We start from the raw sequence: 21,786 nt of genomic DNA, 5'->3' as shown, positions 1-21,786 counted from the left end.
TCTCCGGTATATAAGCAATGGAGTATATAGATGATGTAAAATGCATAGCAAAGAAAGAGAAACCCAATAGCATACACAGCCTTGTGTTCCATAGGTTTCTATCAAATCAAGAATACAGAAATGTCTTTTAATATACACATAAAAACTTCATGAACCTAAAATGTGACGTTCAGTACAATTATATCTTTTACTCAGTTGGTAAAAGAAATTCATAAAAACCTTCCTGCTAACTAACTGAATGTTGTAGTATAGAACAAAAAAAAAAAAACAAATTCTAATACACAGGTAAATGAGCAAAATGTCTTAGGATATAGCAACACAAAAAGTTACATTAAGGGAAATAGTCAAATTTTCCTTCGTACTTGACTCAACTGCTACATCCAGTGACAGCATTCTAAAGGGAAAAGAAGGGGCAAATATTCCTGCAACTAGCTTAGAGCAATGTTATTAAAGCTTTGGATGTTTGTCATCAATACAATTTCTTGGAGATAGATTATGAACAGCACACTGAGGCTTCTCATTTTAAACCCATGTCAACACAGTAGGAATAATTTTTGTAGTAAACTCCTCAGAAACATAAAACTGCTTTCACTGAATCTGACATTTTCTAAGGGAATCTAATATGAGAAAACAGATGATGAAAAACAATACAACAATTATATGCAGCAAGTGCTGAAAGAAAACCGTAGCATACCAAAATATTTTTCTAAACATAATGTTAGTCACTAACTCATTTCAGAGGACTGTTAATACCGTTACAGGAAGACTTTAACACACAGATGTTCATTCTATAGAAATGCTGTCAAAAACTTACAAACAGGTTTGAGTTGGTTTCTTGGAAACAGCACACAAAATATTAATGGTTATATCAATGGAGATGATCTCATTTTTCATTCAGCAGTTACTCTTTTCAAATGACTTACTGTTACCAATTTTCCAAACTCGTGTACAACCATGCATCAGTTATGTACAACCATTTACCAAGTGGAACATTCTGGTCACCTCAAGACCAAATAAAGAATAAGATGAATATTCATTGTCAGTATGATTAAAAATAATCAGAAGCATCACGTTTGTAAGCGTAAGTTTCAGTGGAAACATGTTCACTTTGTTGGTGAAATAATTTAGGTCCCTACACAATATGTAATAAGAACGCGATATCAGTATTTTGTTTACCTGAAACGCTAAATGAGCAAAGATACAAAAATCAAACTTCTATATTGCTTGTTACTCATAATTCAAAGAGTTTTCGATGATGCAATGGATTTATAAATTGTTTCCAGTCCCTCAGAAAATTAATGCTATGCTGTAACATTGTGTACCAAACAAGATGATGTGACTTACCATACGAAAGCGCTGGCAAGTCGATAGACACACAAACAAACACAATCATACACACAAAATTCTAGCTTTCGCAACCAACGGTTGCTTCGTCAGGAAAGAGGGAAGGAGAGGGAAAGACGAAAGGATGTGGGTTTTAAGGGAGAGGGTAAGGAGTCATTCCAATCCCGGGAGTGGAAAGACTTACCTTAGGGGGAAGGACAGGTATACACTCGCACACACACCCATATCCAACCACACATACACAGACACAAGAAGACATTTGTGATTACAAATGTCTTCTTGCGTCTGTGTATGTGTGGTTGGATATGTGTTATGTGTGTGTGTGTGTGTGTGTGTGTGTGTGTGTGTGTGTGTGTATACCTGTCCTTTTTTCCCCCCTAAGGTAAGTCTTTCCACTCCCGGGATTGGAATGACTCCTTACCCTCTCCCTTAAAACCCACATCCTTTCGTCTTTCCCTCTCCTTCCCACTTTCCTGACGAAGCAACCGTTGGTTGCGAAAGCTTGAATTTTGTGTGTATGATTGTGTTTGTTTGTGTGTCTATCGACCTGCCAGCGCTTTCGTATGGTAAGTCACATCATCTTTATATAGAGGGAAACATTCCACGTGGGAAAAATATATCTAAAAACAAAGATGATGTGACTTACCAAATGAAAGCGCTGGCACGTCGATAGACACACAAACAAACACAAACATACACACAAAATTCAAGCTTTCGCAACAAACTGTTGCCTCATCAGGAAAGAGGGAAGGAGAGGGAAAGACGAAAGGATGTGGGTTTTAAGGGAGAGGGTAAGGAGTCATTCCAATCCCGGGAGCGGAAAGACTTACCTTAGGGGGAAAAAAGGACAGGTATACACTCTCACAGACACACATATCCATATCCCCCTAAGGTAAGTCTTTCCGCTCCCGGGATTGGAATGACTCCTTACCCTCTCCCTTAAAACCCACATCCTTTCGTCTTTCCCTCTCCTTCCCTCTTTCCTGATGAGGCAACAGTTTGTTGCGAAAGCTTGAATTTTGTGTGTATGTTTGTGTGTCTATCGACGTGCCAGCGCTTTCATTTGGTAAGTCACATCATCTTTGTTATATATATATATATATATATATATATATATATATATATGTGTGTGTGTGTGTGTGTGTGTGTGTGTGTGTGTGTGTCTCACGCACGCACTAACTATGAGTGTGTGTGTGTGTGTGTGTGTGTGTGTGTGTGTGTGTCACGCACGCAATAACTTCAATTCTTCCTATGAAATCACAAAATTACACAAGCTTTTTCCCCTACAACAACAAACAAATGGAAGTAAGAAGAAATTTCAATTAAATGAGTAGCAACTAATGAAAATGATTCATTATCCTCCAATGAATCTTAATGAATAGAAAATTATGTGATGTTCTTAATTCCATGATAGTTACAACAAGTTCATAGTACAAAATATGTTGTTGATGTGAGGCATGGAGTTTTATCACAACTGAAATACTAAAACGAGGGGGAAAATGATGAAGTGACTTCAAAATAACACAAACAGTACAATGAGAACACACCATTCATTTTGTCATACATGATGAAAAATGACAATTTCACATATTAAAAAATGTTGCAGCCAGACTCCTCGCTGCACTGGACAGGTGCTCAAGAATTATAGAACAGTTAAGCAGTACCTTTTAGATTTGAAATTCTATCACTATCTCAATTTCTGATGGCAAATGGCGGAAGTCAGATATTAAAAAGATATCTTCTGACTAACTTAACTTTTGGCTGAAAGATGTTACATGAACAGTGATTGTATAACCTCCCTCTGATATACTATGACCAGCCATTCCACTGATATTGTACAGTAGTTGGTCTTAAACTCCTCATCCGGATGGTCTTTCAAAAATTACAGTAATAATTATATGCTGGCCAGGTAAGCACAATTGCCAATTATCATGGAAAATATACGTCCACAAAGCTTTCTCCATATTGCTTACAAATGACCAACACCCAACACTACCACTTTTACTAACATTTGTATCAGCCCATGAGAGATTCAGAGAATTTTGCAGTCAAGATTAATGAATCCTGTAATATCAAAGAACAGTTGTTCATTGATCTGAAAGTATGTGATAGAATAAATAAAACAGTAATGGAATATTATTCACAATCTACACTTGAATAGTTAGGATCAACACACACAAAACAAAACAAATGTACAATTATTATTATGATTATAAATAAATAAGTTCAATTATAACAAACGACTAGCAACATAAAATGTATATATTTCTGTCTTCAAATATATAATATATATATAGATATAATTCTCTTTGCTTTACAAATTTAATATACATATATAGATATAATTTCTATTGTTATACGTACATTTCACAATCAAATTATTAAAAGACATTTAGGATTATTTAAAACATTCCTCTCTCGACATGCATACACCAACTTCCAAAATGCAGATAATCATCACCTCTCTCTCTCTCTCTCTCTCTCTCTCTCTCTCTCTCTCACACACACACACACACACACACACCAAGCAGACAGACAAAGAATAGATCTCTGCTTCTCTTGTACAAATGAGCTCTTACTCTACGACTGGGCTCTTGGTAGGGGATAAAATATGCTCCAGACAAAGTTGTAGTACATCTCAGATCAATTGCAAGTCCTCTGCATTCAACAGACAATTGTATAAATGAAAGATCTAGACACAATAACACAACATTTCTTCCTTAACAACTGCAGTTGCAAGTTTTGTACTGATCTTATATGCAACAGTCGTTTCCAAAAAGAGACCAAATCACAAAAACAATACAATATTTGATTCAGCAAATGGATGAGCAGTATCCTGCATATGGTAGTTTTGCTAATTCAGTTTCCACCAAATACATGAGCTCAGTTTCTACTGGAACATTTTACTCTTTCAGAGCATCTGATTAATACATAGTTACATTTGCAACTGGTGGCACTGCAAAAAAAGTTTGATAAATATTGTGCTGAGTTTAAAGTCCAGTAGCATAACTGTATATGAAATAATAACCTTTTTTTGTGCTTATAAAATGAGCTCCATCATGCGTCATTAAAAATCCTGTATCAGCATATTCAATACATTACATGTACACAAGGCCAGTATTTATACTGGTAACTTAAACATGTTACCTGCAGTAATATTTGAGACCAGTTGGATAAATTAAATGACCCATTCATCACAAATCGAAGGAGAGATGGCAGTGGGGTTTGATCCAAATTGAGGCATGTGTTTTCCAGAAAAATATTACATTTGAAATAATGAGTCTAACATGAGGAAGCATCATACACCACTTCCACCGAAGTAGATTTTTATCTAAACTGAGAAATAATCCAGAAGAAAAGATAATTTTGGCAGTAAAGGCGAACAAACTGCAATGTCCATCTAATAAAACATTCTCTGAGAATGTTTTCAATTATTTTCTAATACTATATGTAACACTAACAGAAGCAGTTGCCAATAGTCACTGCAATTCTACATGAAGTATGTACTATTTTTCCAACAGACCATGCAGGTGACTAAAACCTCATATATGATAATGTTAAACAATATGATGCTGTGCTTTTATTAGTGTTTCAGAAACAACATGATAGGACTTCCAACGGCTGTGTTTCTGCAGAGATGAATGATGTACGTGAATAAATCTTGAAAATAATATTATGCAGTAGAGCTGTGGATATTTCCACCATTTACACAGCACCAAATATGATGAGATTCCTGTTTTATTAAACACTGTTATTATACTAAAATAGCCATAATGCAGCATGTAAAATAAATTAACCACAGGACAAAGCATAAACTCTGTTTGTGCTCATGTAATCAATGCCCACAGGCAATCAATTTACTGTTCTGGATTGAACAAAAGCAATGACTCATGGCATGTATCAGGCACTCTGCACAATGATTTAATGAGTATGAAAATAATTTTTGTGCAACAAGAGCATATGAATAAATACAATAGTACGTAAACAGCTGTGGTGATAAACTTCTTTGTGTTTTTATTGGAGGGATTGTTCTCATATGAAAGAGCAGAGTTTGCAAACAAAATTAAACTTAAAAATTTCATTTCTGAAAGGCACTTTAAAAGATGAAGCATGAACCATTAATGTAAAAAGGTAAATTGGGAATCTACTGATTATTTCAGAGTGCAAAAAGACTCAAATTGTGTTATTCATAGCTATAGGACTGTTCTCTCTTGAGCTGGTCAGTGGATCCATTGAAATGGCAAGTAGCTCCAAGTTTCCTAGTGGTGCATTTTCTCTGGATATCTTTTACTATCTGGGAGGCGATGAACAAATTTGAATCTGGCTGGAGCAAACGGAGGAGCTAATTAGTGGATCTAGTTAACTGGTGAGTAAACTGTAGCTTTGGACTAGTGTGCTTCCTCCAGTTACCTACAGCACTATCATAAAAGATATTGAGGAAATGGATGAGGTGGTCATTTGCCAAAAGTCAGCTGTTGGAGATGGACACCGTGCATTCTAATACTTTACCTGTCATACAGAGAAGCAGGTACATTGAAGTTTAAATATATTTGAGAATTATTCTTGCAAAAGTGCTTTATCTGAAAATATTACATTTGTAATAAAAATAAATACTTTTTAGATATGTCAAAATGGAGATTGGATGTGTGTATTCATGATTTTTCTGAAATAGTGAAGGACGAAATGCAAGCTACAATATATACAAACATTACATGACATGTCAGTACCTTAAGCCAGAGGTGGAGGAAAGTCTAGCCTACAGCACAAAGATTATTTTACAATGAAGAGCAGGGAAAGGGAAAGAAAGAGAGAGAGAGAGAGAGAGAGAGAGAGAGAGAGAGAGAGAGAGAGAAGGTAGGAGGAGATGCATACAAGCATGAAAAGGAAAGCAAATACATGAAATCATTTGAAGATAACTGAAGACTGGAAATAGGAAATGCTGAAGGTGCCAAAATTGGAAATTTTCATTTTTTTCCTTTAGACCACTGAATGTACCATGGCTAATAATTTACAATAGATTGGAAGTACCACAGAAGTCTCCTTGTACTTCAAAACACATTCACTAGATGAGGCAGTGTGCAAGTTCCTTTTGTTCATGGCTTGAGGAATGCTGAAATTGCCAAGCACTTATAACTGCAGTAGAGACAGATTACAACCTGTTTCCCACTCATTTTCATACAAACATCAAGCAACAATAGAATCTACTTTGTTTCAGTCATTTTTGATATGAATTTTTGTAGCTAGTGCTTTATCATTGAAATGAAAGGCGAGATTAAAAGCATAAAGAAGAATAGTGAGCTAGGAATTCAAGGATAGCCGTTTGTAGCAAAGGGGCAGCTGTTGTTCAGAAAGAACTGTCACAGCATGATGTTTAAAGCATTCGTATTTAACTGTGTATTGTGCGGCATAGTTAAATAAAACAAAATATTGGGTAATTTTTTCATGGAATATTTTTATTTTTAGTGTTGTTATATTTTATTGTTATCATCATCATCATCATCATCATCATTTATATTATCATTCTAGTTATAGCTATTTGTTCTAGGTTACATGTAACCATAGATATAAGTGCAAATCACTGCATACAAACACAAGGACATCTATACATGCAGTTTTGTCAATATGTGAAGAAAAGCAGGGTACATACATAATGGGCTGTAATAAAGTAATCCTGTTGACAGAAAAAGTCATGGTAAATATGATCAGCCATGTTAAAGAAGAGGACAAGCTAGCACACATTATACTGTGTCCGATGGTCCAGGTGGACACTGTCAAGTACGCAATAACACATTTTTTGTACTGTCATCTGACAACTACAGACACTACAAGATTATCTTATAAAAGGAGGGAGAACTTACAAAGTCGGTATAGGACATAATGTACACACTACAAGTTCTCACACATATACAGTGAAGTTCAGCGAAGAACATACAAATTTGATTAAGCACAACCTGAGTCTTTCCCCAGAGAAGGAAGTCACTTTGGCAGATTAAAGTCAAGCAAGGACTAGTTTAGTCCATACTTTAGTGCAAGTCATACATATGCTTCTTTTACAGAAAAACATTTTAACTCTCCCGTAATTGGTCTGACAGGTGTGAAAAATGCAATAAGCTGTATATGAAGATTGAAGGAACTGGAAATGACTGCAAAATATGAATAAGAGACACGTCATGCAAAGGCTGAGAGAGCCCAGAAAATGATTGAAAATGACACTTTGGCTTTTCAAATACCCTTAAGTGAAATCTGTACAGTTCGGTTGATCTTCAGGAGTTATGTTCACACCAAATCTCGAACAGAATACCATGTTTTATTCAAGACAGCTCTCAAATTCCAACTTGAACGTAAATATTGACTTAGGTACATGACTGATGTGTATCTGGCATGATAATATGGCTGGCAGAGCAGGTAATGAAGAGGTGTCATGTTTGCTTAAAAGTTTTGAGTTCAGGGTGTAGTGGCAAGAAGACACTACTCATATGGTGTGATACCTGTGTAGGACACGATAAAAACAATATGACGGTAATGACTTTGATGTTACTTGCTTTGAAGCTTATATGAAAGTGCTGAAATTTTTTGGTTTCTGGTTGCAGCTACTCAGCTTCAGAGCGTTAATTTTTTTATATTTACTAGAATAATTAGAAACATTGCTTAGCGTTGTTAAAAGCTAAAAACCCTTCCAGGCTAATGAAAATGGATGAAGGTGACTGATTAGATCTGGATTTCTTGGCTAAAAGGTTGTTAAATAACAGCGAATGAAAGATAACCATCACTTCAGAAATATGTTTCAGCTCAGAAAAGAAACGCAAACTTTTGATTAAAGCAGTTTGATGATGAAGACTGCAGGTTTGTTGTGTTGAAGATGTGGTTCAATCTACGTGACCTTCCCATCCTAGGAAATACTTCTGACTTTCCACTGACCAACAAGTTATGTGATGAAAAAAGAAAGACCTATTAGTCAGGGTCTATATTCTTGAAATGAAATACAGAGGCCAGAGGTTGAAAATCCCACTTGAGTTGTAAAGTTCTTGTATTATCACATGACTGGTTTCGGGCTGTTATACGCCCATCTTCGCGACTCCCTGCTCTGTGCTCATAGGTAGCACATCGCGCCTAGTACACGTCCATCGTGGCACTCTGAGGCAACAGTACCAACTTACAACACCTGAAGATGGGCTTATAAGAGCCCAAAACCGGTTGTGTGATAGTAAAAGAACTTTACAACTGAAGCAGGATTTTCGACCTTTGGTATAATGCTCAGTTGTGGATGTTCCTCCAACAGGATTGTTTGTTGAAATACAGAGGATTTTATTTCTCATTGTATCAGTGATGCAATTACTTTTCTTCATTTCTGTTTGAAGTAAGAGTAGTGATGATGGATTCCCCAGAAGTGGAGCATGGCACTTACATCTTCATTTTCATTTCTATAACTTGGTACACTTTTTTCAATGTTTTTCTGTTGTGTGTTACAAATGACAGCAAACTATCACGATTTTCATTCCTTCAAATAAAATCATTTGCAATGTGAATTTGTCATGACTTTTTCCTGGTTTCCTTGACCTTGCACTTCACACTTTCATCAGCATTTCCTATTTCCACTCTACAACTGTGCACAAACATATCAAAAACTTCTGAAAGTAGCAAAGGGGTGTACATGTGTGTGTGTGTGTGTGTGTGTGTGTGTGTGTGTGTGTGTGTGTGTGTGTGTGTGTGTGATGCATTAGTGACAATTCATCAAAGTAAAAATAGATTATCAATATTATTGGAGTGTCAAATACTAACTAAATGGATAGATGCCTCACACTACATGCAACATATGAGGAAGCAACACTACTCCGAGAACGTGGTGGCCAGATATTTGGAATTCCCCCACTCCCTATTCAGATGGACCCCACTCCCTATTCAGATGGAGCTACTCTGAGTGTCTGACAAACTGCACAAATGTTCAGCCTCTCCCTACAACAGTTTCTAGGAACACTAAAGTTGGAGTGAGGATTTAAAAGAGCAAAGTTTTACGCTAATATAAGTAAACAACATTAGTTTTGAAAATAACTGATATGCCACATTTACAGCTACAAATTTCGAGAGGGGGGGGGGGGCAATTGTCAAATCTGACAATACACTACTTTAAAACACATTATGCCACTGGACCTTTTGTATATAAAAGAATAGTAATAAAATTAAAAAAAAGAGACAAGAAATACCACAGCTACTTCACAATGTGTAAAAACATTTGAAACAATGAGAAAAAGTTTTACTTACATAGACACAAAATGACATGTAAACAATGACAATTGTTAATCAAATACTGCATAGCTAGTCCTAAAACAGTTGGCCACACAAAAAACAGCTACTCTTCCAAAACGCCAACAAGTAACACAGTCCTCTATTTTCTTTTTTTCAGAAATTATAAGACAACTACAGTGAAAGTATTCTGAGTTCCATAGTTGCCAACCACCATTCAGTTTCTGCAGAATACATTACAATAAATATAAAAAAAACAGAGCCAAGATATCATTTTCACATTTCTAAAACTTTTTAAACAAAAATATTTACACAATAAAATTGGGGTGAACAACAACAAGCAAATAGTATCCTTTGGCGACGAAAACATTTTGTGCACGTATTTACTCAATTACATTATTTATATATGTATATTTATATATAGTTTTAATATTGGCTTCACTTCATTAGTTGTTACATCCTGGCAATATACACATATATACTGTACTTATAAATGCTTTGGCTAGTTATAAGTTTAAACTTTAGTCCACATTTCAGTTTTACAGTGTTTCCCTTAAATTTTCTCGCTGGCAATCAGAGTGGGATCTCCCACGTGACCCTCCCACAAACCACAGCTCTTCACCCTACTGACTTTCAACAGTACAGTAACACCTGGACGTAGTCCAAAAACATATTACCTATAAACAAAAAAATGTGTGTACTTTTTAAAATAAAAATAATTTAATACCTTAAACTGTTTATCAACAGAAAATAAACTAAGACAGACCACAGAAAGAATATTACCTAAAGCTGAAGCCAGTGACAGGCATCACAAGAGCTCATATTGGCGAAGGTGCATCCGTTGAATTATATCACGACAGTCATTGAACACACGCCGGATGTTTTCAGTGTCTACAGCACATGTAAAATGTGGGTAACAATAGTGCTTGCCATCTCCACTTGCTGTACTGATACGCTGAAAATGGGAAAGGAGGTGCATTTTAAAGATGAAAATTTTAAAAGTCCCCCTAATTTTTGTTTAGTCATTAAACTTTTCAGTACTAATAAAAATGCAACAAATGGAGTATAAATATTGTTCCAAGGACTGTCAAACAAAGGCTATGATTTACATTATAATTAGTCATGCAAGCAGACACCTGAAATGAAACATGTCACTAAAACAGAGGATGTCACTCTTCTGGCAGTTTAACATAAATCAGTGATCATTTTATCTTCTTCCTCCTACCAACTGTTTCCCAAAAACTGTGGAAGCAGTGTACTACAACTTTTTGAGACACAGCATGCCATCTTTGTTAAAATTACTTTATTTATGAAGTATGCAACTGCAATTTCAGTCTTTAGCCATTTGCAATTGGAAAGCTGTGAAAACAGATTGTACACACAGATTTTAGCACTTCACTAACTCAGTGCCTCGCAAAATGGCCGTTATATTATAAAAAGAAACATTACCTACATTCAGTTACAAAGCAACTAAGTATCATTCTAATCAAATACGACACATTCTTTTCGTTGCATACACAGTCACTGGAGATGGACCATGCGGTGATACCGTGCAACAAAATGCAGTACATTTTTTTTTTAATTTTGAAAAATATTAAAGAAGGGAATGTTAGTAACAATTATAATATAAATTACATTTTACATGGCACTATGTTTGTAAAGTGCTACAGTTCTATGGTTAACTCCTTGTTTTGGTAGTGTTGTCCTTGACAACATCCAAAGGGTGAAATTTCTATTGTGAACAGTTAAAATTTCTTTATTTCCACAGCCAAAGACGCCAATGATTTCTTTTAAAAGTTTTATATGACTTAACTCCATCCACAAAAAGATAACCAGTGTACATTAAGATTTTCTCATGCAATTCTTAATAATAACAGTGAAGATAGCAGATGTCAATTGCCGATGTAGATTTCTTCATACATTATGAACCAACCAAAATTCTTGGAAGACTGTTTTATTTTAACAGCACGTTACTACAGGGTTATTACAATTTTTGGTCAAATATTTGAGAAGAGCGAGAACAAGACTCACCAGAAATTACGCAATAGATTTTTCTCCGAATTTTTATTGCCAAGTGACGACACCAAAACAGACAAGAGGGAAATGAAAAATTGATCAGCTTGAGGTTTTTCTTTAAAAAACACGAAAATAATCAGGGTAATTAGGAAATATGTAATTAGTGATTTGAGGTAAACTGAAATATCACATGAATGGCTGCTGCTAAATATGTAAATGAAGTTTTAAAAAGTTCATCTCTGCAAGACCTAGTTATTTCACACACAGAGAGTTACACAGGTGTAAAATTTAACTGTCAACAAAGTTGTGAGAGGAGTGAAAACATGACACCCTATAAAGTACATGAACTTTTGTCCAAGGTTTCTTAGCCAAATGAGGAGCAGGAAACCAACAGATGGTTTATGTTTTGGATAAAAATACTCAAATGCTTGACGATACTGGGGAGGGGGGGCAGTGTAGTAACATACTCTTAGTTCCTGTTCTCTCAACAACATCTGAAAATAGAAAAGAACTGAAACAGGCAGTTCAAAAGTTTCAAGGAATTACGTGCCTGAAAGTAAGAAATAAAACAGATTAGAGAAACATTCAATGGTGTGTCAAACTTTTTCTCTAACCTATTTCATTCCTTACTTGAAAAAATTATTGGGAAGTTAAACAATAGTTTCAGAGCAGTACGCTCAATTTTATGATAGTAATACAATATTAAAAGGTGAAGGTAACATGTCATGATCTAAGGTTACAAAATTTACAAAGTAAAACCATCCTCAACCTGGGGTCTGCCTCCATGGCCAAGGTCACTGACACATGGCTGTGCAGTGGCGCTTTACCATGGAGTATGCCGGTTTGAATCCTGATGGTGAAAAAAGTTTTCACTGCCAATATCTGGCCGATGGACGAAAGATGATAGCGTAAAGTTCCTGATCACCAGACTTTGTGCCAATGTCCTTGTTTAGATACCAAACCTCACACTGCAGTGCCTAATGAAGTAAGGGCATGGGACACTATTTATGGTGATCCATCTGTCGGATGCGGATTTAAGCTTTGTGGCCCCCTTGGTGCTATTCCCGAGGAGTAGGTTATGTGCCGGCACCATGTTTCACTCTCTTCCTTCTATCACCACCACCACAGAACACATCCCCGATCCGTAACACACACACACACACACACACACACACACACACACTTTCTCTTCCTGTAATATTACGAATATTATAATGGAGCATGCTGCAAACAAATAAACAAAAAACAAAATAAAATAAAATCTTCTGTAGCTAAACCACTCTAGTGCTTCATCTTATTTTGAGACCATTACTGCAGTAACACCATAGATCTTTATGAAAGCGAAGTACAAAATTAAGATAAAAATGTGCATTCAGGGAACATTATGTATAAACATACTGTCGCAGAAGAAGCCGAGTAGCACAGTCACCGTGGTGTAGTGGTTATGACACTAGACTGTTGCATGGAGGGTTGTGAATTCAAAACTCACCTGATCTGTAAAATTTTAACTTCTATATTCGGTTCGAGTACATTCTAGAAGTATCCACAAACGCCAAGAATCATTGTACTGGAATGTTCTCTAGCTTTATATTTACTGTATGTGTTCTGGCCGGAGGCAGTTCACTCCATACCCTTGTATGTGCAAGTGTTGAATAAACCTTCGTTAAGTGAAGTTAGTGTTCATCATTCATCTAATTATATCCTTCTTCTACATGACATTATTCTCGTGGAGATGCTGCGTATTGGAACTTGTGATACCGCACATTATCGACGACACAGTGGCTCCCATCAGGCCATGACAAAGCCGCCGTTTACGTGGCGAGAAACCTGAGTTCGAGCCATATTCAAACAAGTGGTTGGAGAAATATGAGCGTATAGCCAAATTTAACAAATGGGATGAAGCGTGTGTTCGGCTAATGTATTTTTCTACTTGGAGGGCACTGCTAAGCAATGGTATGAGAACAACGAGGAGAAGTTCACAAGCTGGGAAGTTTCCCAGGTGGAACTGCGCAAGTATTTCGGTGACACAGAACAACAGAAGTGCAAGGCTTAAGATAAATTAACAAACTTCCTGGCAGATTCTGAAGATAAATTAAAGTGCAGGGCACAGCTTCCAGGAGAAACTACAGCACCCTACATTCAATACGTCTTGGAGCTGTGTAAAACAGTGGATCCTAGAATAGGAGGAGGAAAATAAAGTTACACATCTCATGAAGGTGTTGCTGAGGACATGTATCAAGCCTATTTCTGAACGTGGTTTCAACAGCAGAGGACTTCATAAAAATGGTACCAGTATATTGAGACAATGCATCAAAAAAGAATTACACGCAAGAAGTTTGAATGGCTTCCAAATGTCGTATTGATATCTGTGATGAAGGATGGGACTGATTTCACAAGTGTTCATCAGATAATGAGAGAGGAAGGTCAGAAGGCACTTCGATTGCACAGCGAGCAAAAAACTGAGACGCTTCAAGAGGTCACAAGGGAGGAAGTGGAACAGACATTGAACCCAATCTCTCGTCGTTCATTTCCCTTTAAAATGGTGAAAAAGTCAAGACCCAGATGAAGTTACGTTCCTACAATGCTGCATTGGGAACCTGTTTGGGCACCAAGGAATACTGATGTCTGGAGAATCCAGGATAACCAACCAGTATGTTTCCAGTGTGGACGACCTGGACATGTGGTGCGCTATTGTCGAGAAAGGCGGTGGATATTTGATGACACCGGCGCCAGAAGACAGCAGACCGATCTTAGCCGACGCCAACTCAGGGACAACGAAGATGAACAAAAAGATCTCTGTGCAGGACAATGTAGGTCAACATCGCCGCAAGCTAGCGGCTGGAGAGGATGCTTCCCAACACATTGGTCAATCTCTCCATCGCCATTTAATAACTCCAGCCGATCACCTAGCCGCCGCAACCTGGAAAACTAAAGGGTGCGATCTTCCTTGGAAGTGAGGCCACCGAAGAGAAAAATCCTCCGCCATCAATCACTACAAAAACTACATCAATATCCTCATGGATGGCTGACCAGCCCAAGCTCTTGTGGACCTGGAGCACCATATTCAGTCATTTCGGAGAAGTACCATCACCAGTTGCAGAAAACCACATTCTTCGACAACAAAACATTTCTGCTGAAGGTGGCTAAAGGGAAATATGTGAAACCTACAGGAAGATGTACCATTCCTGTGGGTATAAGTGGCCATACACAGCCCTTAGAATTCATCGTCTTACAAGAGTGTAGTCATGTCATTCTCGGATGGGACTTTTTGAAAGCTTCTCTGGCAATTATAGATTGTGGTTGCTCGAAGATTATGCTAGATGAGATGAGATACTGCGGACAGGGAGATGCACATCCGAGTGTGTGGAGACTATGTGTGCCGGATAAAGTGATCGTTCCTGCAGTCAGCACTAGAAAGGTAACTTTCATGTCTCATGCCATGCATCAAGTAGTGGAATGTAAGAGAAGCATACCACTGAAGAATAACTTTGTTTCCCCAGTCTCTGTCGTCTCATCTAAGAACGGATTTGGTGAATTGGGGAGAGTTAACTGTCACTGAGAACTGCAGATCCTTCCAAGATGCATGTGTGTCTAGTTAAAAGTTGATTAACTCTCTTCATTAAATTGATTCCTTAGGATGTATAGGATGTGTGACTGCTGTGTAGGGACGGAGGAGGAGTTGGCCACTGTTCGCGAACAGCTGAACGTGTTGATGGCCACGGTCAGCCGTCTTCAGGCTGCTGCCTCGGAGTGTAGCAGCAGTGGGGAGTCTGGTGCGTCGCAAGGTACACCCAGGTGTTACATGCTTCACCCACTGTCCCTGCTGTCGAGACATCTTCGCGAGTACCGGGCGCGGTTGGGCCACCCTCTCTCCGGGGGGAGTGGCGGGTTCAGTGGCGTTTGCGGCGCACGAGGCGGAGGGTAAATGTGGAGGCTGGCCGTGTGGCATCACCCGCTCTGCCTATGAGTGGACATGTGGCTGCTCCTTCAGCAAGGTCCGAGCAGGCACACGGGGGGAGGGGTTTATTAGTTATTGAGAGCTCCAACGTTAGGCTGGTGATGGAGCCCCGTAGGGAAATAGTGGAAAGGTCGAGGAAGAAGGCCAGTGTTCACTCTGTCTGCCTGCCGGGGGGTCTCATCCAAGATGTGGAGGAGGCCCTACCGGCGGCGATAGAGAGCACTGGGTGCACCCAACTGCAGATTGTTGCTCATGTCGGCACCAATGACTCCTGCCGTCTGGGTTCACAGGTCAACCTCAGTTCGTACAGGCGGTTGGCAGAATTAGTGAAGGCGGAAAGCGTCGCTCGCGGGGTGGAATCTGAGCTAACTATTTGTAGTATCGTTCCCAGAACCGATCGCGGTCCTCTGGTTTGGAGCCGAGTGGAAGGCTTAAACCAGAGGCTCAGACGATTCTGTGGATATCTGGGGTGCAAATTTCTCGACCTCCGCTATCGGGTGGAGAAATGTAGGGTCCCCCTGAATAGGTCAGGCATGCACTACACGCCGGAAGCGGCTACAAGGGTAGTGGAGTACGTGTGGAGTGCCCATGGGGGTTTTTTAGGTTAGAGAATTCCCTCCCTAGGCCCGACAAGACGCCTCCTGAGGCGCGTCAAGGTAGGAGTAGGCAAAATGCAACAGGGAATAACAATATTAATGTGCTAATAGTAAACTGCAGGAGCGTCTATAGAAAGGTCCCAGAACTGCTCTCATTAATAAACTGTCACAACGCCCATATAGTACGAGGGATAGAAAGTTGGCTGAAACCAGACGTAAACAGTAATGAAATCCTAAACTAAGATTGGAATGTATACCGCAGAGACAGGCTGGACAGTGAAGGGGGAGGCGTGTTTATAGCGATAAGAAGTGCAATAGTATCGAAGGAAATTGACGGAGATCCGAAATGTGAAATGATTTGGGTGAAGGTCACAGTTAAAGCAGGCTCAGACATGGTAATTGGATGTCTTTATAGGCCTCCTGGCTCAGCAGCTGTTGTGGCTGAGCACCTGAAGGATAATTTGGAAAATATTTCGAGTAGATTTCACCACCATGTTATAGTTCTGGGTGGAGATTTTAATTTGCCGGATATAGACTGGGAGACTCAAACGTTCATAATGGGTGGCAGGGACAAAGAATCCAGTGAAATTTTTTTTAAGTGCTTTATCTGAAAACTACCTTGAGCAGTTAAACAGAGAACCAACTTGTGGTGATAACATATTAGACTTTCTGGTGACAAACAGACCCGAACTATTTGAAACAGTTAACGCAGAACAGGGAATCAGCGATCATAAAGCGGTTACTGCACCGATGATTTCAGCCGTAAATAGAAATATTAAAAAAGGTAGGAAGATTTTTCTGTTTAGCAAAAGTGATAAAAAGCAGATTTCAGAGTACTTGACAGCTAAACACAAAAGTTTTGTCTCAAGTACAGATAGTGTTGAGGATCAGTGGACAAAGTTCAAAACCATCGTACAATATGCGTTATATGAGTATGTGAAAAGCAAGATCGTAAGAGATGGAAAAGAGCCACCGTGGTACAACAACCGAGTTAGAAAACTGCTGCGGAAGCAAAGGGAACTTCACAGCAAACATAAACATAGCCAAAGCCTTGCAGACAAACAAAAATTACGCGAAGCGAAATGTAGTGTGAGGAGGGCTATGCGAGAGGCGTTCAATGAATTCGAAAGTAAAGTTCTATGTACTGACTTGGCAGAAAAATCCTAAGAAATTTTGGTCTTATGTCAAAGCGGTAGGTGGATCAAAACAAAATGTCCAGACACTCTGTGGCCAAAATGGTACTGAAACAGATGATGACAGACTAAAGACCGAAATACTAAATGTCTTTTTCCAAAGCTGTTTCACAGAGGAAGACTGCACTGTAGGTCCTTCTCTAGATTGTCGCACAGATGACAAAATGGTAGATATCGAAATAGACGACAGAGGGATAGAGAAACAATTAAAATCGCTCAAAAGAGGAAAGGCCGCTGGACCTGATGGGATACCAGTTCTATTTTACACAGAGTACGCGAAGGAGCTTGCACCCCTTCTTGCAGCGGTGTACCGTAGGTATCTAGAAAGAGCGTAGCGTTCCAAAGGATTGGGAAAGGGCACAGGTCATCCCCGTTTTCAAGAAGGGACGTCGAACAGATGTGCAGAACTATAGACCTGTATCTCTAACGTCCATCAGTTGTAGAATTTTGGAACACGTATTATGTTCGAGTATAATGACTTTCCTGGAGACTAGAAATCTACTCTGTAGGAATCAGCATGGGTTTCGAAAAAGACGGACGTGTGAAACCCAGCTCGCGCTATTCGTCCACGAGACTCAGAGGGCCATAGACACGGGTTCACATGTAGATGCTGTGTTTCTTGACTTCCACAAGGCATTCGATACAGTTCCCCACAGTCGTTTACTGAACAAAGTAAGAGCATATGGACTATCAGACCAATTGTGTGATTGGATTGAGGAGTTCCTAGATAACAGAACGCAGCATGTCCTCAATGGAGAGAAGTCTTCCGAAGTAAGAGTGATTTCAGGTGTGCCGCAGGGCAGTGTCGTAGGACTGTTGCTATTCACAATATACATAAATGACGTTGTGGATGACATCGGAAGTTCACCGAGGCTTTTTGCAGATGATGCTGTGGTATATTGAGAGGTTGTAACAATGGAAAATTGTACTGAAATGGAGGAGGATCTGGAGCGAATTGATGCACGGTGCAGGGAATGGCAATTGAATCTCAATGTAGACAAGTGTAATGTGCTGCGAATACATAGAAAGAAAGATCCCTTACTACTTAGCTACAATATAGCACGTCAGCAACTGGAAGCAGTTAATTCCATAAATTATCTGGGAGTAGGCATTAGGAGTGATTTAAAATCGAATGATCATATAAATTTGATCGTCGGTAAAGCAGATGCCAGACTGAGATTCATTGGAAGAAACCTAAGGAAATGCAATCCGAAAACAAAGGAAGTAGGTTACAGTACGCTTGTTCGCCCACTGCTTTAATACTGCTCAGTGGTGTGGGATCCGTACCAGATAGGGTTGATAGAAGAGAGAGAGAAGATCCAACGGAGAGCAGCGTGCTTCGTTACAGGATCATTTAGTAATCACGAAAGCGTTACGGAGATGATAGATTAACTCCAGTGGAAGACTCTGCAGGAGAGACGCTCAGCAGCTTGGTATGGGCTTTTGTTAAAGTTTCGAGAACATACCTTCACCGAAGAGTCCAGCAGTATATCGCTCCCTCCTACGTGTATCTCGCGAAGAGACCATGAGGATAAAATCAGAGAGATTAGAGCCCACACAGAAGCATACAGACAATCCTTTCCACGAACAATACGAGACTGGAATATAAGGGAGAACCGATAGAGGTACTCAGGGTACCCTCCGCCACACACCGTCAAGTGGCTTGCGGAGTATGGATGTAGATATGGATGTAGATGTAGATGTGTAGCAAACGCTGAGCCATTAATTGCCGAACAGCTGAGCATCATAGAAACCTCCCATGCCGAGTCTGTGGGCGAAATTGGCACTACCACTACGAGACAAGATCTTCTAGCTCGACTATCACCAGATCTAACTAGGAGCTACAGAAGAAGCTACTTGCCATTCTTCAAGAGTTCTCTGAATGCTTCAATCCACTGGTGAAGAGCAAATTAGATAAACTGATGGTGAAGCATTGGATTAGCACTGGAGACCACCAACCAATAAGCCAGAGAGCGTACCATGCGTCAGCAACGGAACGTTGAATATTTCGCGACGAGGTAGAGAAAATGATTAAGAATTACATCATTCAGCCTTTGCAGAGCCCATGGTCGTCACCAGTCGTCCTCATCAGGAAGACGGATAGCAGTTGACGCTTTTGTGTTGATTCAGGGAGCTTAATGAGATAACTAAGAAGGACATTTACCCCCTTCCATGAACTGACGATACACTAGATTTTCTGAAGGGGGCCAAGTTTTTCTCAACCATGGACATGTACTCGGGATACTGGAAAATCAAAGTAGGTGAGACTGGTCATGAGAAAACTGCATTCATCACCCCAGAGGGCCTGCACGAGTTTAAGGTAGTGCCGTTTGGTTTGTGTAATGCACCAGCAACTTTTACACGGATGTCCACCTGAAGTGGACGATGTGTCTTTGTTATTTAGATGACATTATAGTGCTCTCAGAGACATTTGATGAACACGTAAAAAGACTGAGGGCCGTTCTTAAGTGTCTCCAACAAGGCAGATTGAAACTTAATCCAAGAAAGTGTCCCTTGGAAGCAAAAGAAATCAAAATACTTGGACACCTTGTGTCAAACAAAGGTGTGCGGCCAGACCCAGAAAAGGTGAGATCTATAATGGAATTTCCTATTCCTAAAAATGTTAAGAGATGTGAGAAGCTTCCTCAGATTATGTTCTTATTACCGTCGTCTTATCAAAGACTTTTGTATCAAAGCCAGGCCACTCCAAGAGTTAATAAAAGCTGATGCAAAATTTGATCTGGGGTGGTGCTCAACAAGATTCTTTCAATGTGCTGCGAAAAACTCTGACAATTGACCCTGTACTTGGTCTGTATGATGAGAGACCTCCTACAGAACTACACACAGATAACAGTGGGTATGGGACAGTGCTGTTCTGGTGCAAATTACGGATGGAAAAGAGAAGGTTATAGCCTATGCTTCTAGGACACTTACAGAATCTGAGAGAAACTACTCAACTACTGAAAGAAAATGTCTTGCTGTGATCTGGGCCATGTGCAAATTATGACAGTACCTCTATGGAAGGCCATTCACAGTTGTTACAGACCATCATTCACTTTGTTAGCTGACAGGTCTTAAGGATCCAACATGACAACTCGCCAGGTGGGCACTACGTCTTCAAGATTATGATATTACTATAGTGTATGAAAGTGGAAGAGAACACCAAGATGCCGACTGTCTCTCAAGAAACCCTGTGCAAGACCATCAAGACTTTGAAGAAGATGGTGACTGTCTCGTTGCACTCCAGGATCTCTCTGCCGAGCAGAAGGACAACGCCAAGATATCTCAAATTATGTTGCCTTAAATTGGTCAGAGGAAGTGAAAGGTCAATTTAAGGCAGTTAATGGATTACTTTGCAAGAAAAAATTTGCTCTGTTTGGAAAGAGAGATTTTTCTGGCCAGGTTTATTTAGGAGTGTCCGTCACTATGTGTCGACTGTCAAGAGTGCCAGAGGAGAAAGGCAGTTCCTCAGAAACCACCTGGCTGACTCATACCAATTACACCAGCCGAAACACCTTTCCAGTGTGTTGGGATTGACCTCCTCGGACGATTTCCAACATCTGCTAGTGGCAATAGATGGATTATTGTTTGCACTGATTTTCTGACACGCTATGCCATTAAAAAAAGCCGTGAAAACAGCCGAAGTATACGAGGTAGCCAAATTCATCGTAGAAGACATTGTATTAAAACATGGTGCCCTAAGGTCGTTTATTGCGGATCGAGGGAAAGTTTTTCAATCTAATCTTGTGACAAGAGGTAAACCGTTGGTGCAACATTACTCATCACATGACAACTGCCTACCATCTTCAAACTAATGGGCTTACTGAACGCCTTAATAAGACCTTGGCCGATTTGCTATCAATGTTCATCACAGTTTAGCAGAGCAACTGGGATGAGGTGCTACCTTTTGTGACGTTTGCCTACAACATCACCAAACAAGACACACAGGATTTATGTCGTTTTTCCTGGTGCATGGGCATAAGGTGTCTACGACGATTGACACTATGTTTCCATTACATCTTGCCCGACACGGATGATTACCACATCAGCCACGTGCTGAGGAAGCTTGGCAGTTCCCTCAACTCTGCATACTGCAAGCTCAAGAAAACAATTGCCGAAGGTATGACGTGAGGCACCACCCAGTTGTATACCAGCCTGGTGACCTCGTCTGGATCTTCACCCCTGTTTGGAACGTTGGTCTCACTGAAAAGCTCCTCAGGTGCTACTTTGGACCTTACAAAGTTGTAAAACAGTTGTCTGATGTTACTTATGAAGGTGAAGATTTTGACCCCGACACAAGACGGTGAAAGATCAGAGATATGGTCCACATCCTTCAAATGAAGCCCTATAAGGATCCTGCAACCCAGGGTGTTTAGGAATCAGTGGTAGCCACCACTCAAAGTTGTTATTTCTTTGGAAGAATGGAAATGATCGTACA

The 21,786-nt window shown here is 39.5% G+C and overlaps 1 protein-coding gene across 1 annotated transcript in view; it reads right to left on the bottom strand.

Moving 5' to 3' along the window:
* Positions 1-3,588: 3,588 nt before the first annotated feature.
* LOC126194806 (guanine nucleotide-binding protein G(s) subunit alpha) overlaps positions 3,589-21,786 on the bottom strand; it is a 412,531-nt gene continuing 394,333 nt past the window's right edge. Inside the window, exons 10-11 of the mRNA XM_049933120.1 lie at positions 10,369-10,540; positions 3,589-10,262 (exon numbers count right to left, since the gene is read on the bottom strand). Coding sequence (XP_049789077.1) covers positions 10,394-10,540 — 147 coding nt within the window. The 3' untranslated portion in view covers positions 3,589-10,262; positions 10,369-10,393. The remainder of the gene's footprint in view (positions 10,263-10,368; positions 10,541-21,786) is intronic.

Source organism: Schistocerca nitens, chromosome 7 (assembly GCF_023898315.1).
Source record: "Schistocerca nitens isolate TAMUIC-IGC-003100 chromosome 7, iqSchNite1.1, whole genome shotgun sequence".
Lineage (NCBI taxonomy): Eukaryota > Metazoa > Arthropoda > Insecta > Orthoptera > Acrididae > Schistocerca > Schistocerca nitens.
This window is presented reverse-complemented; position numbering and strand designations above follow the sequence as displayed.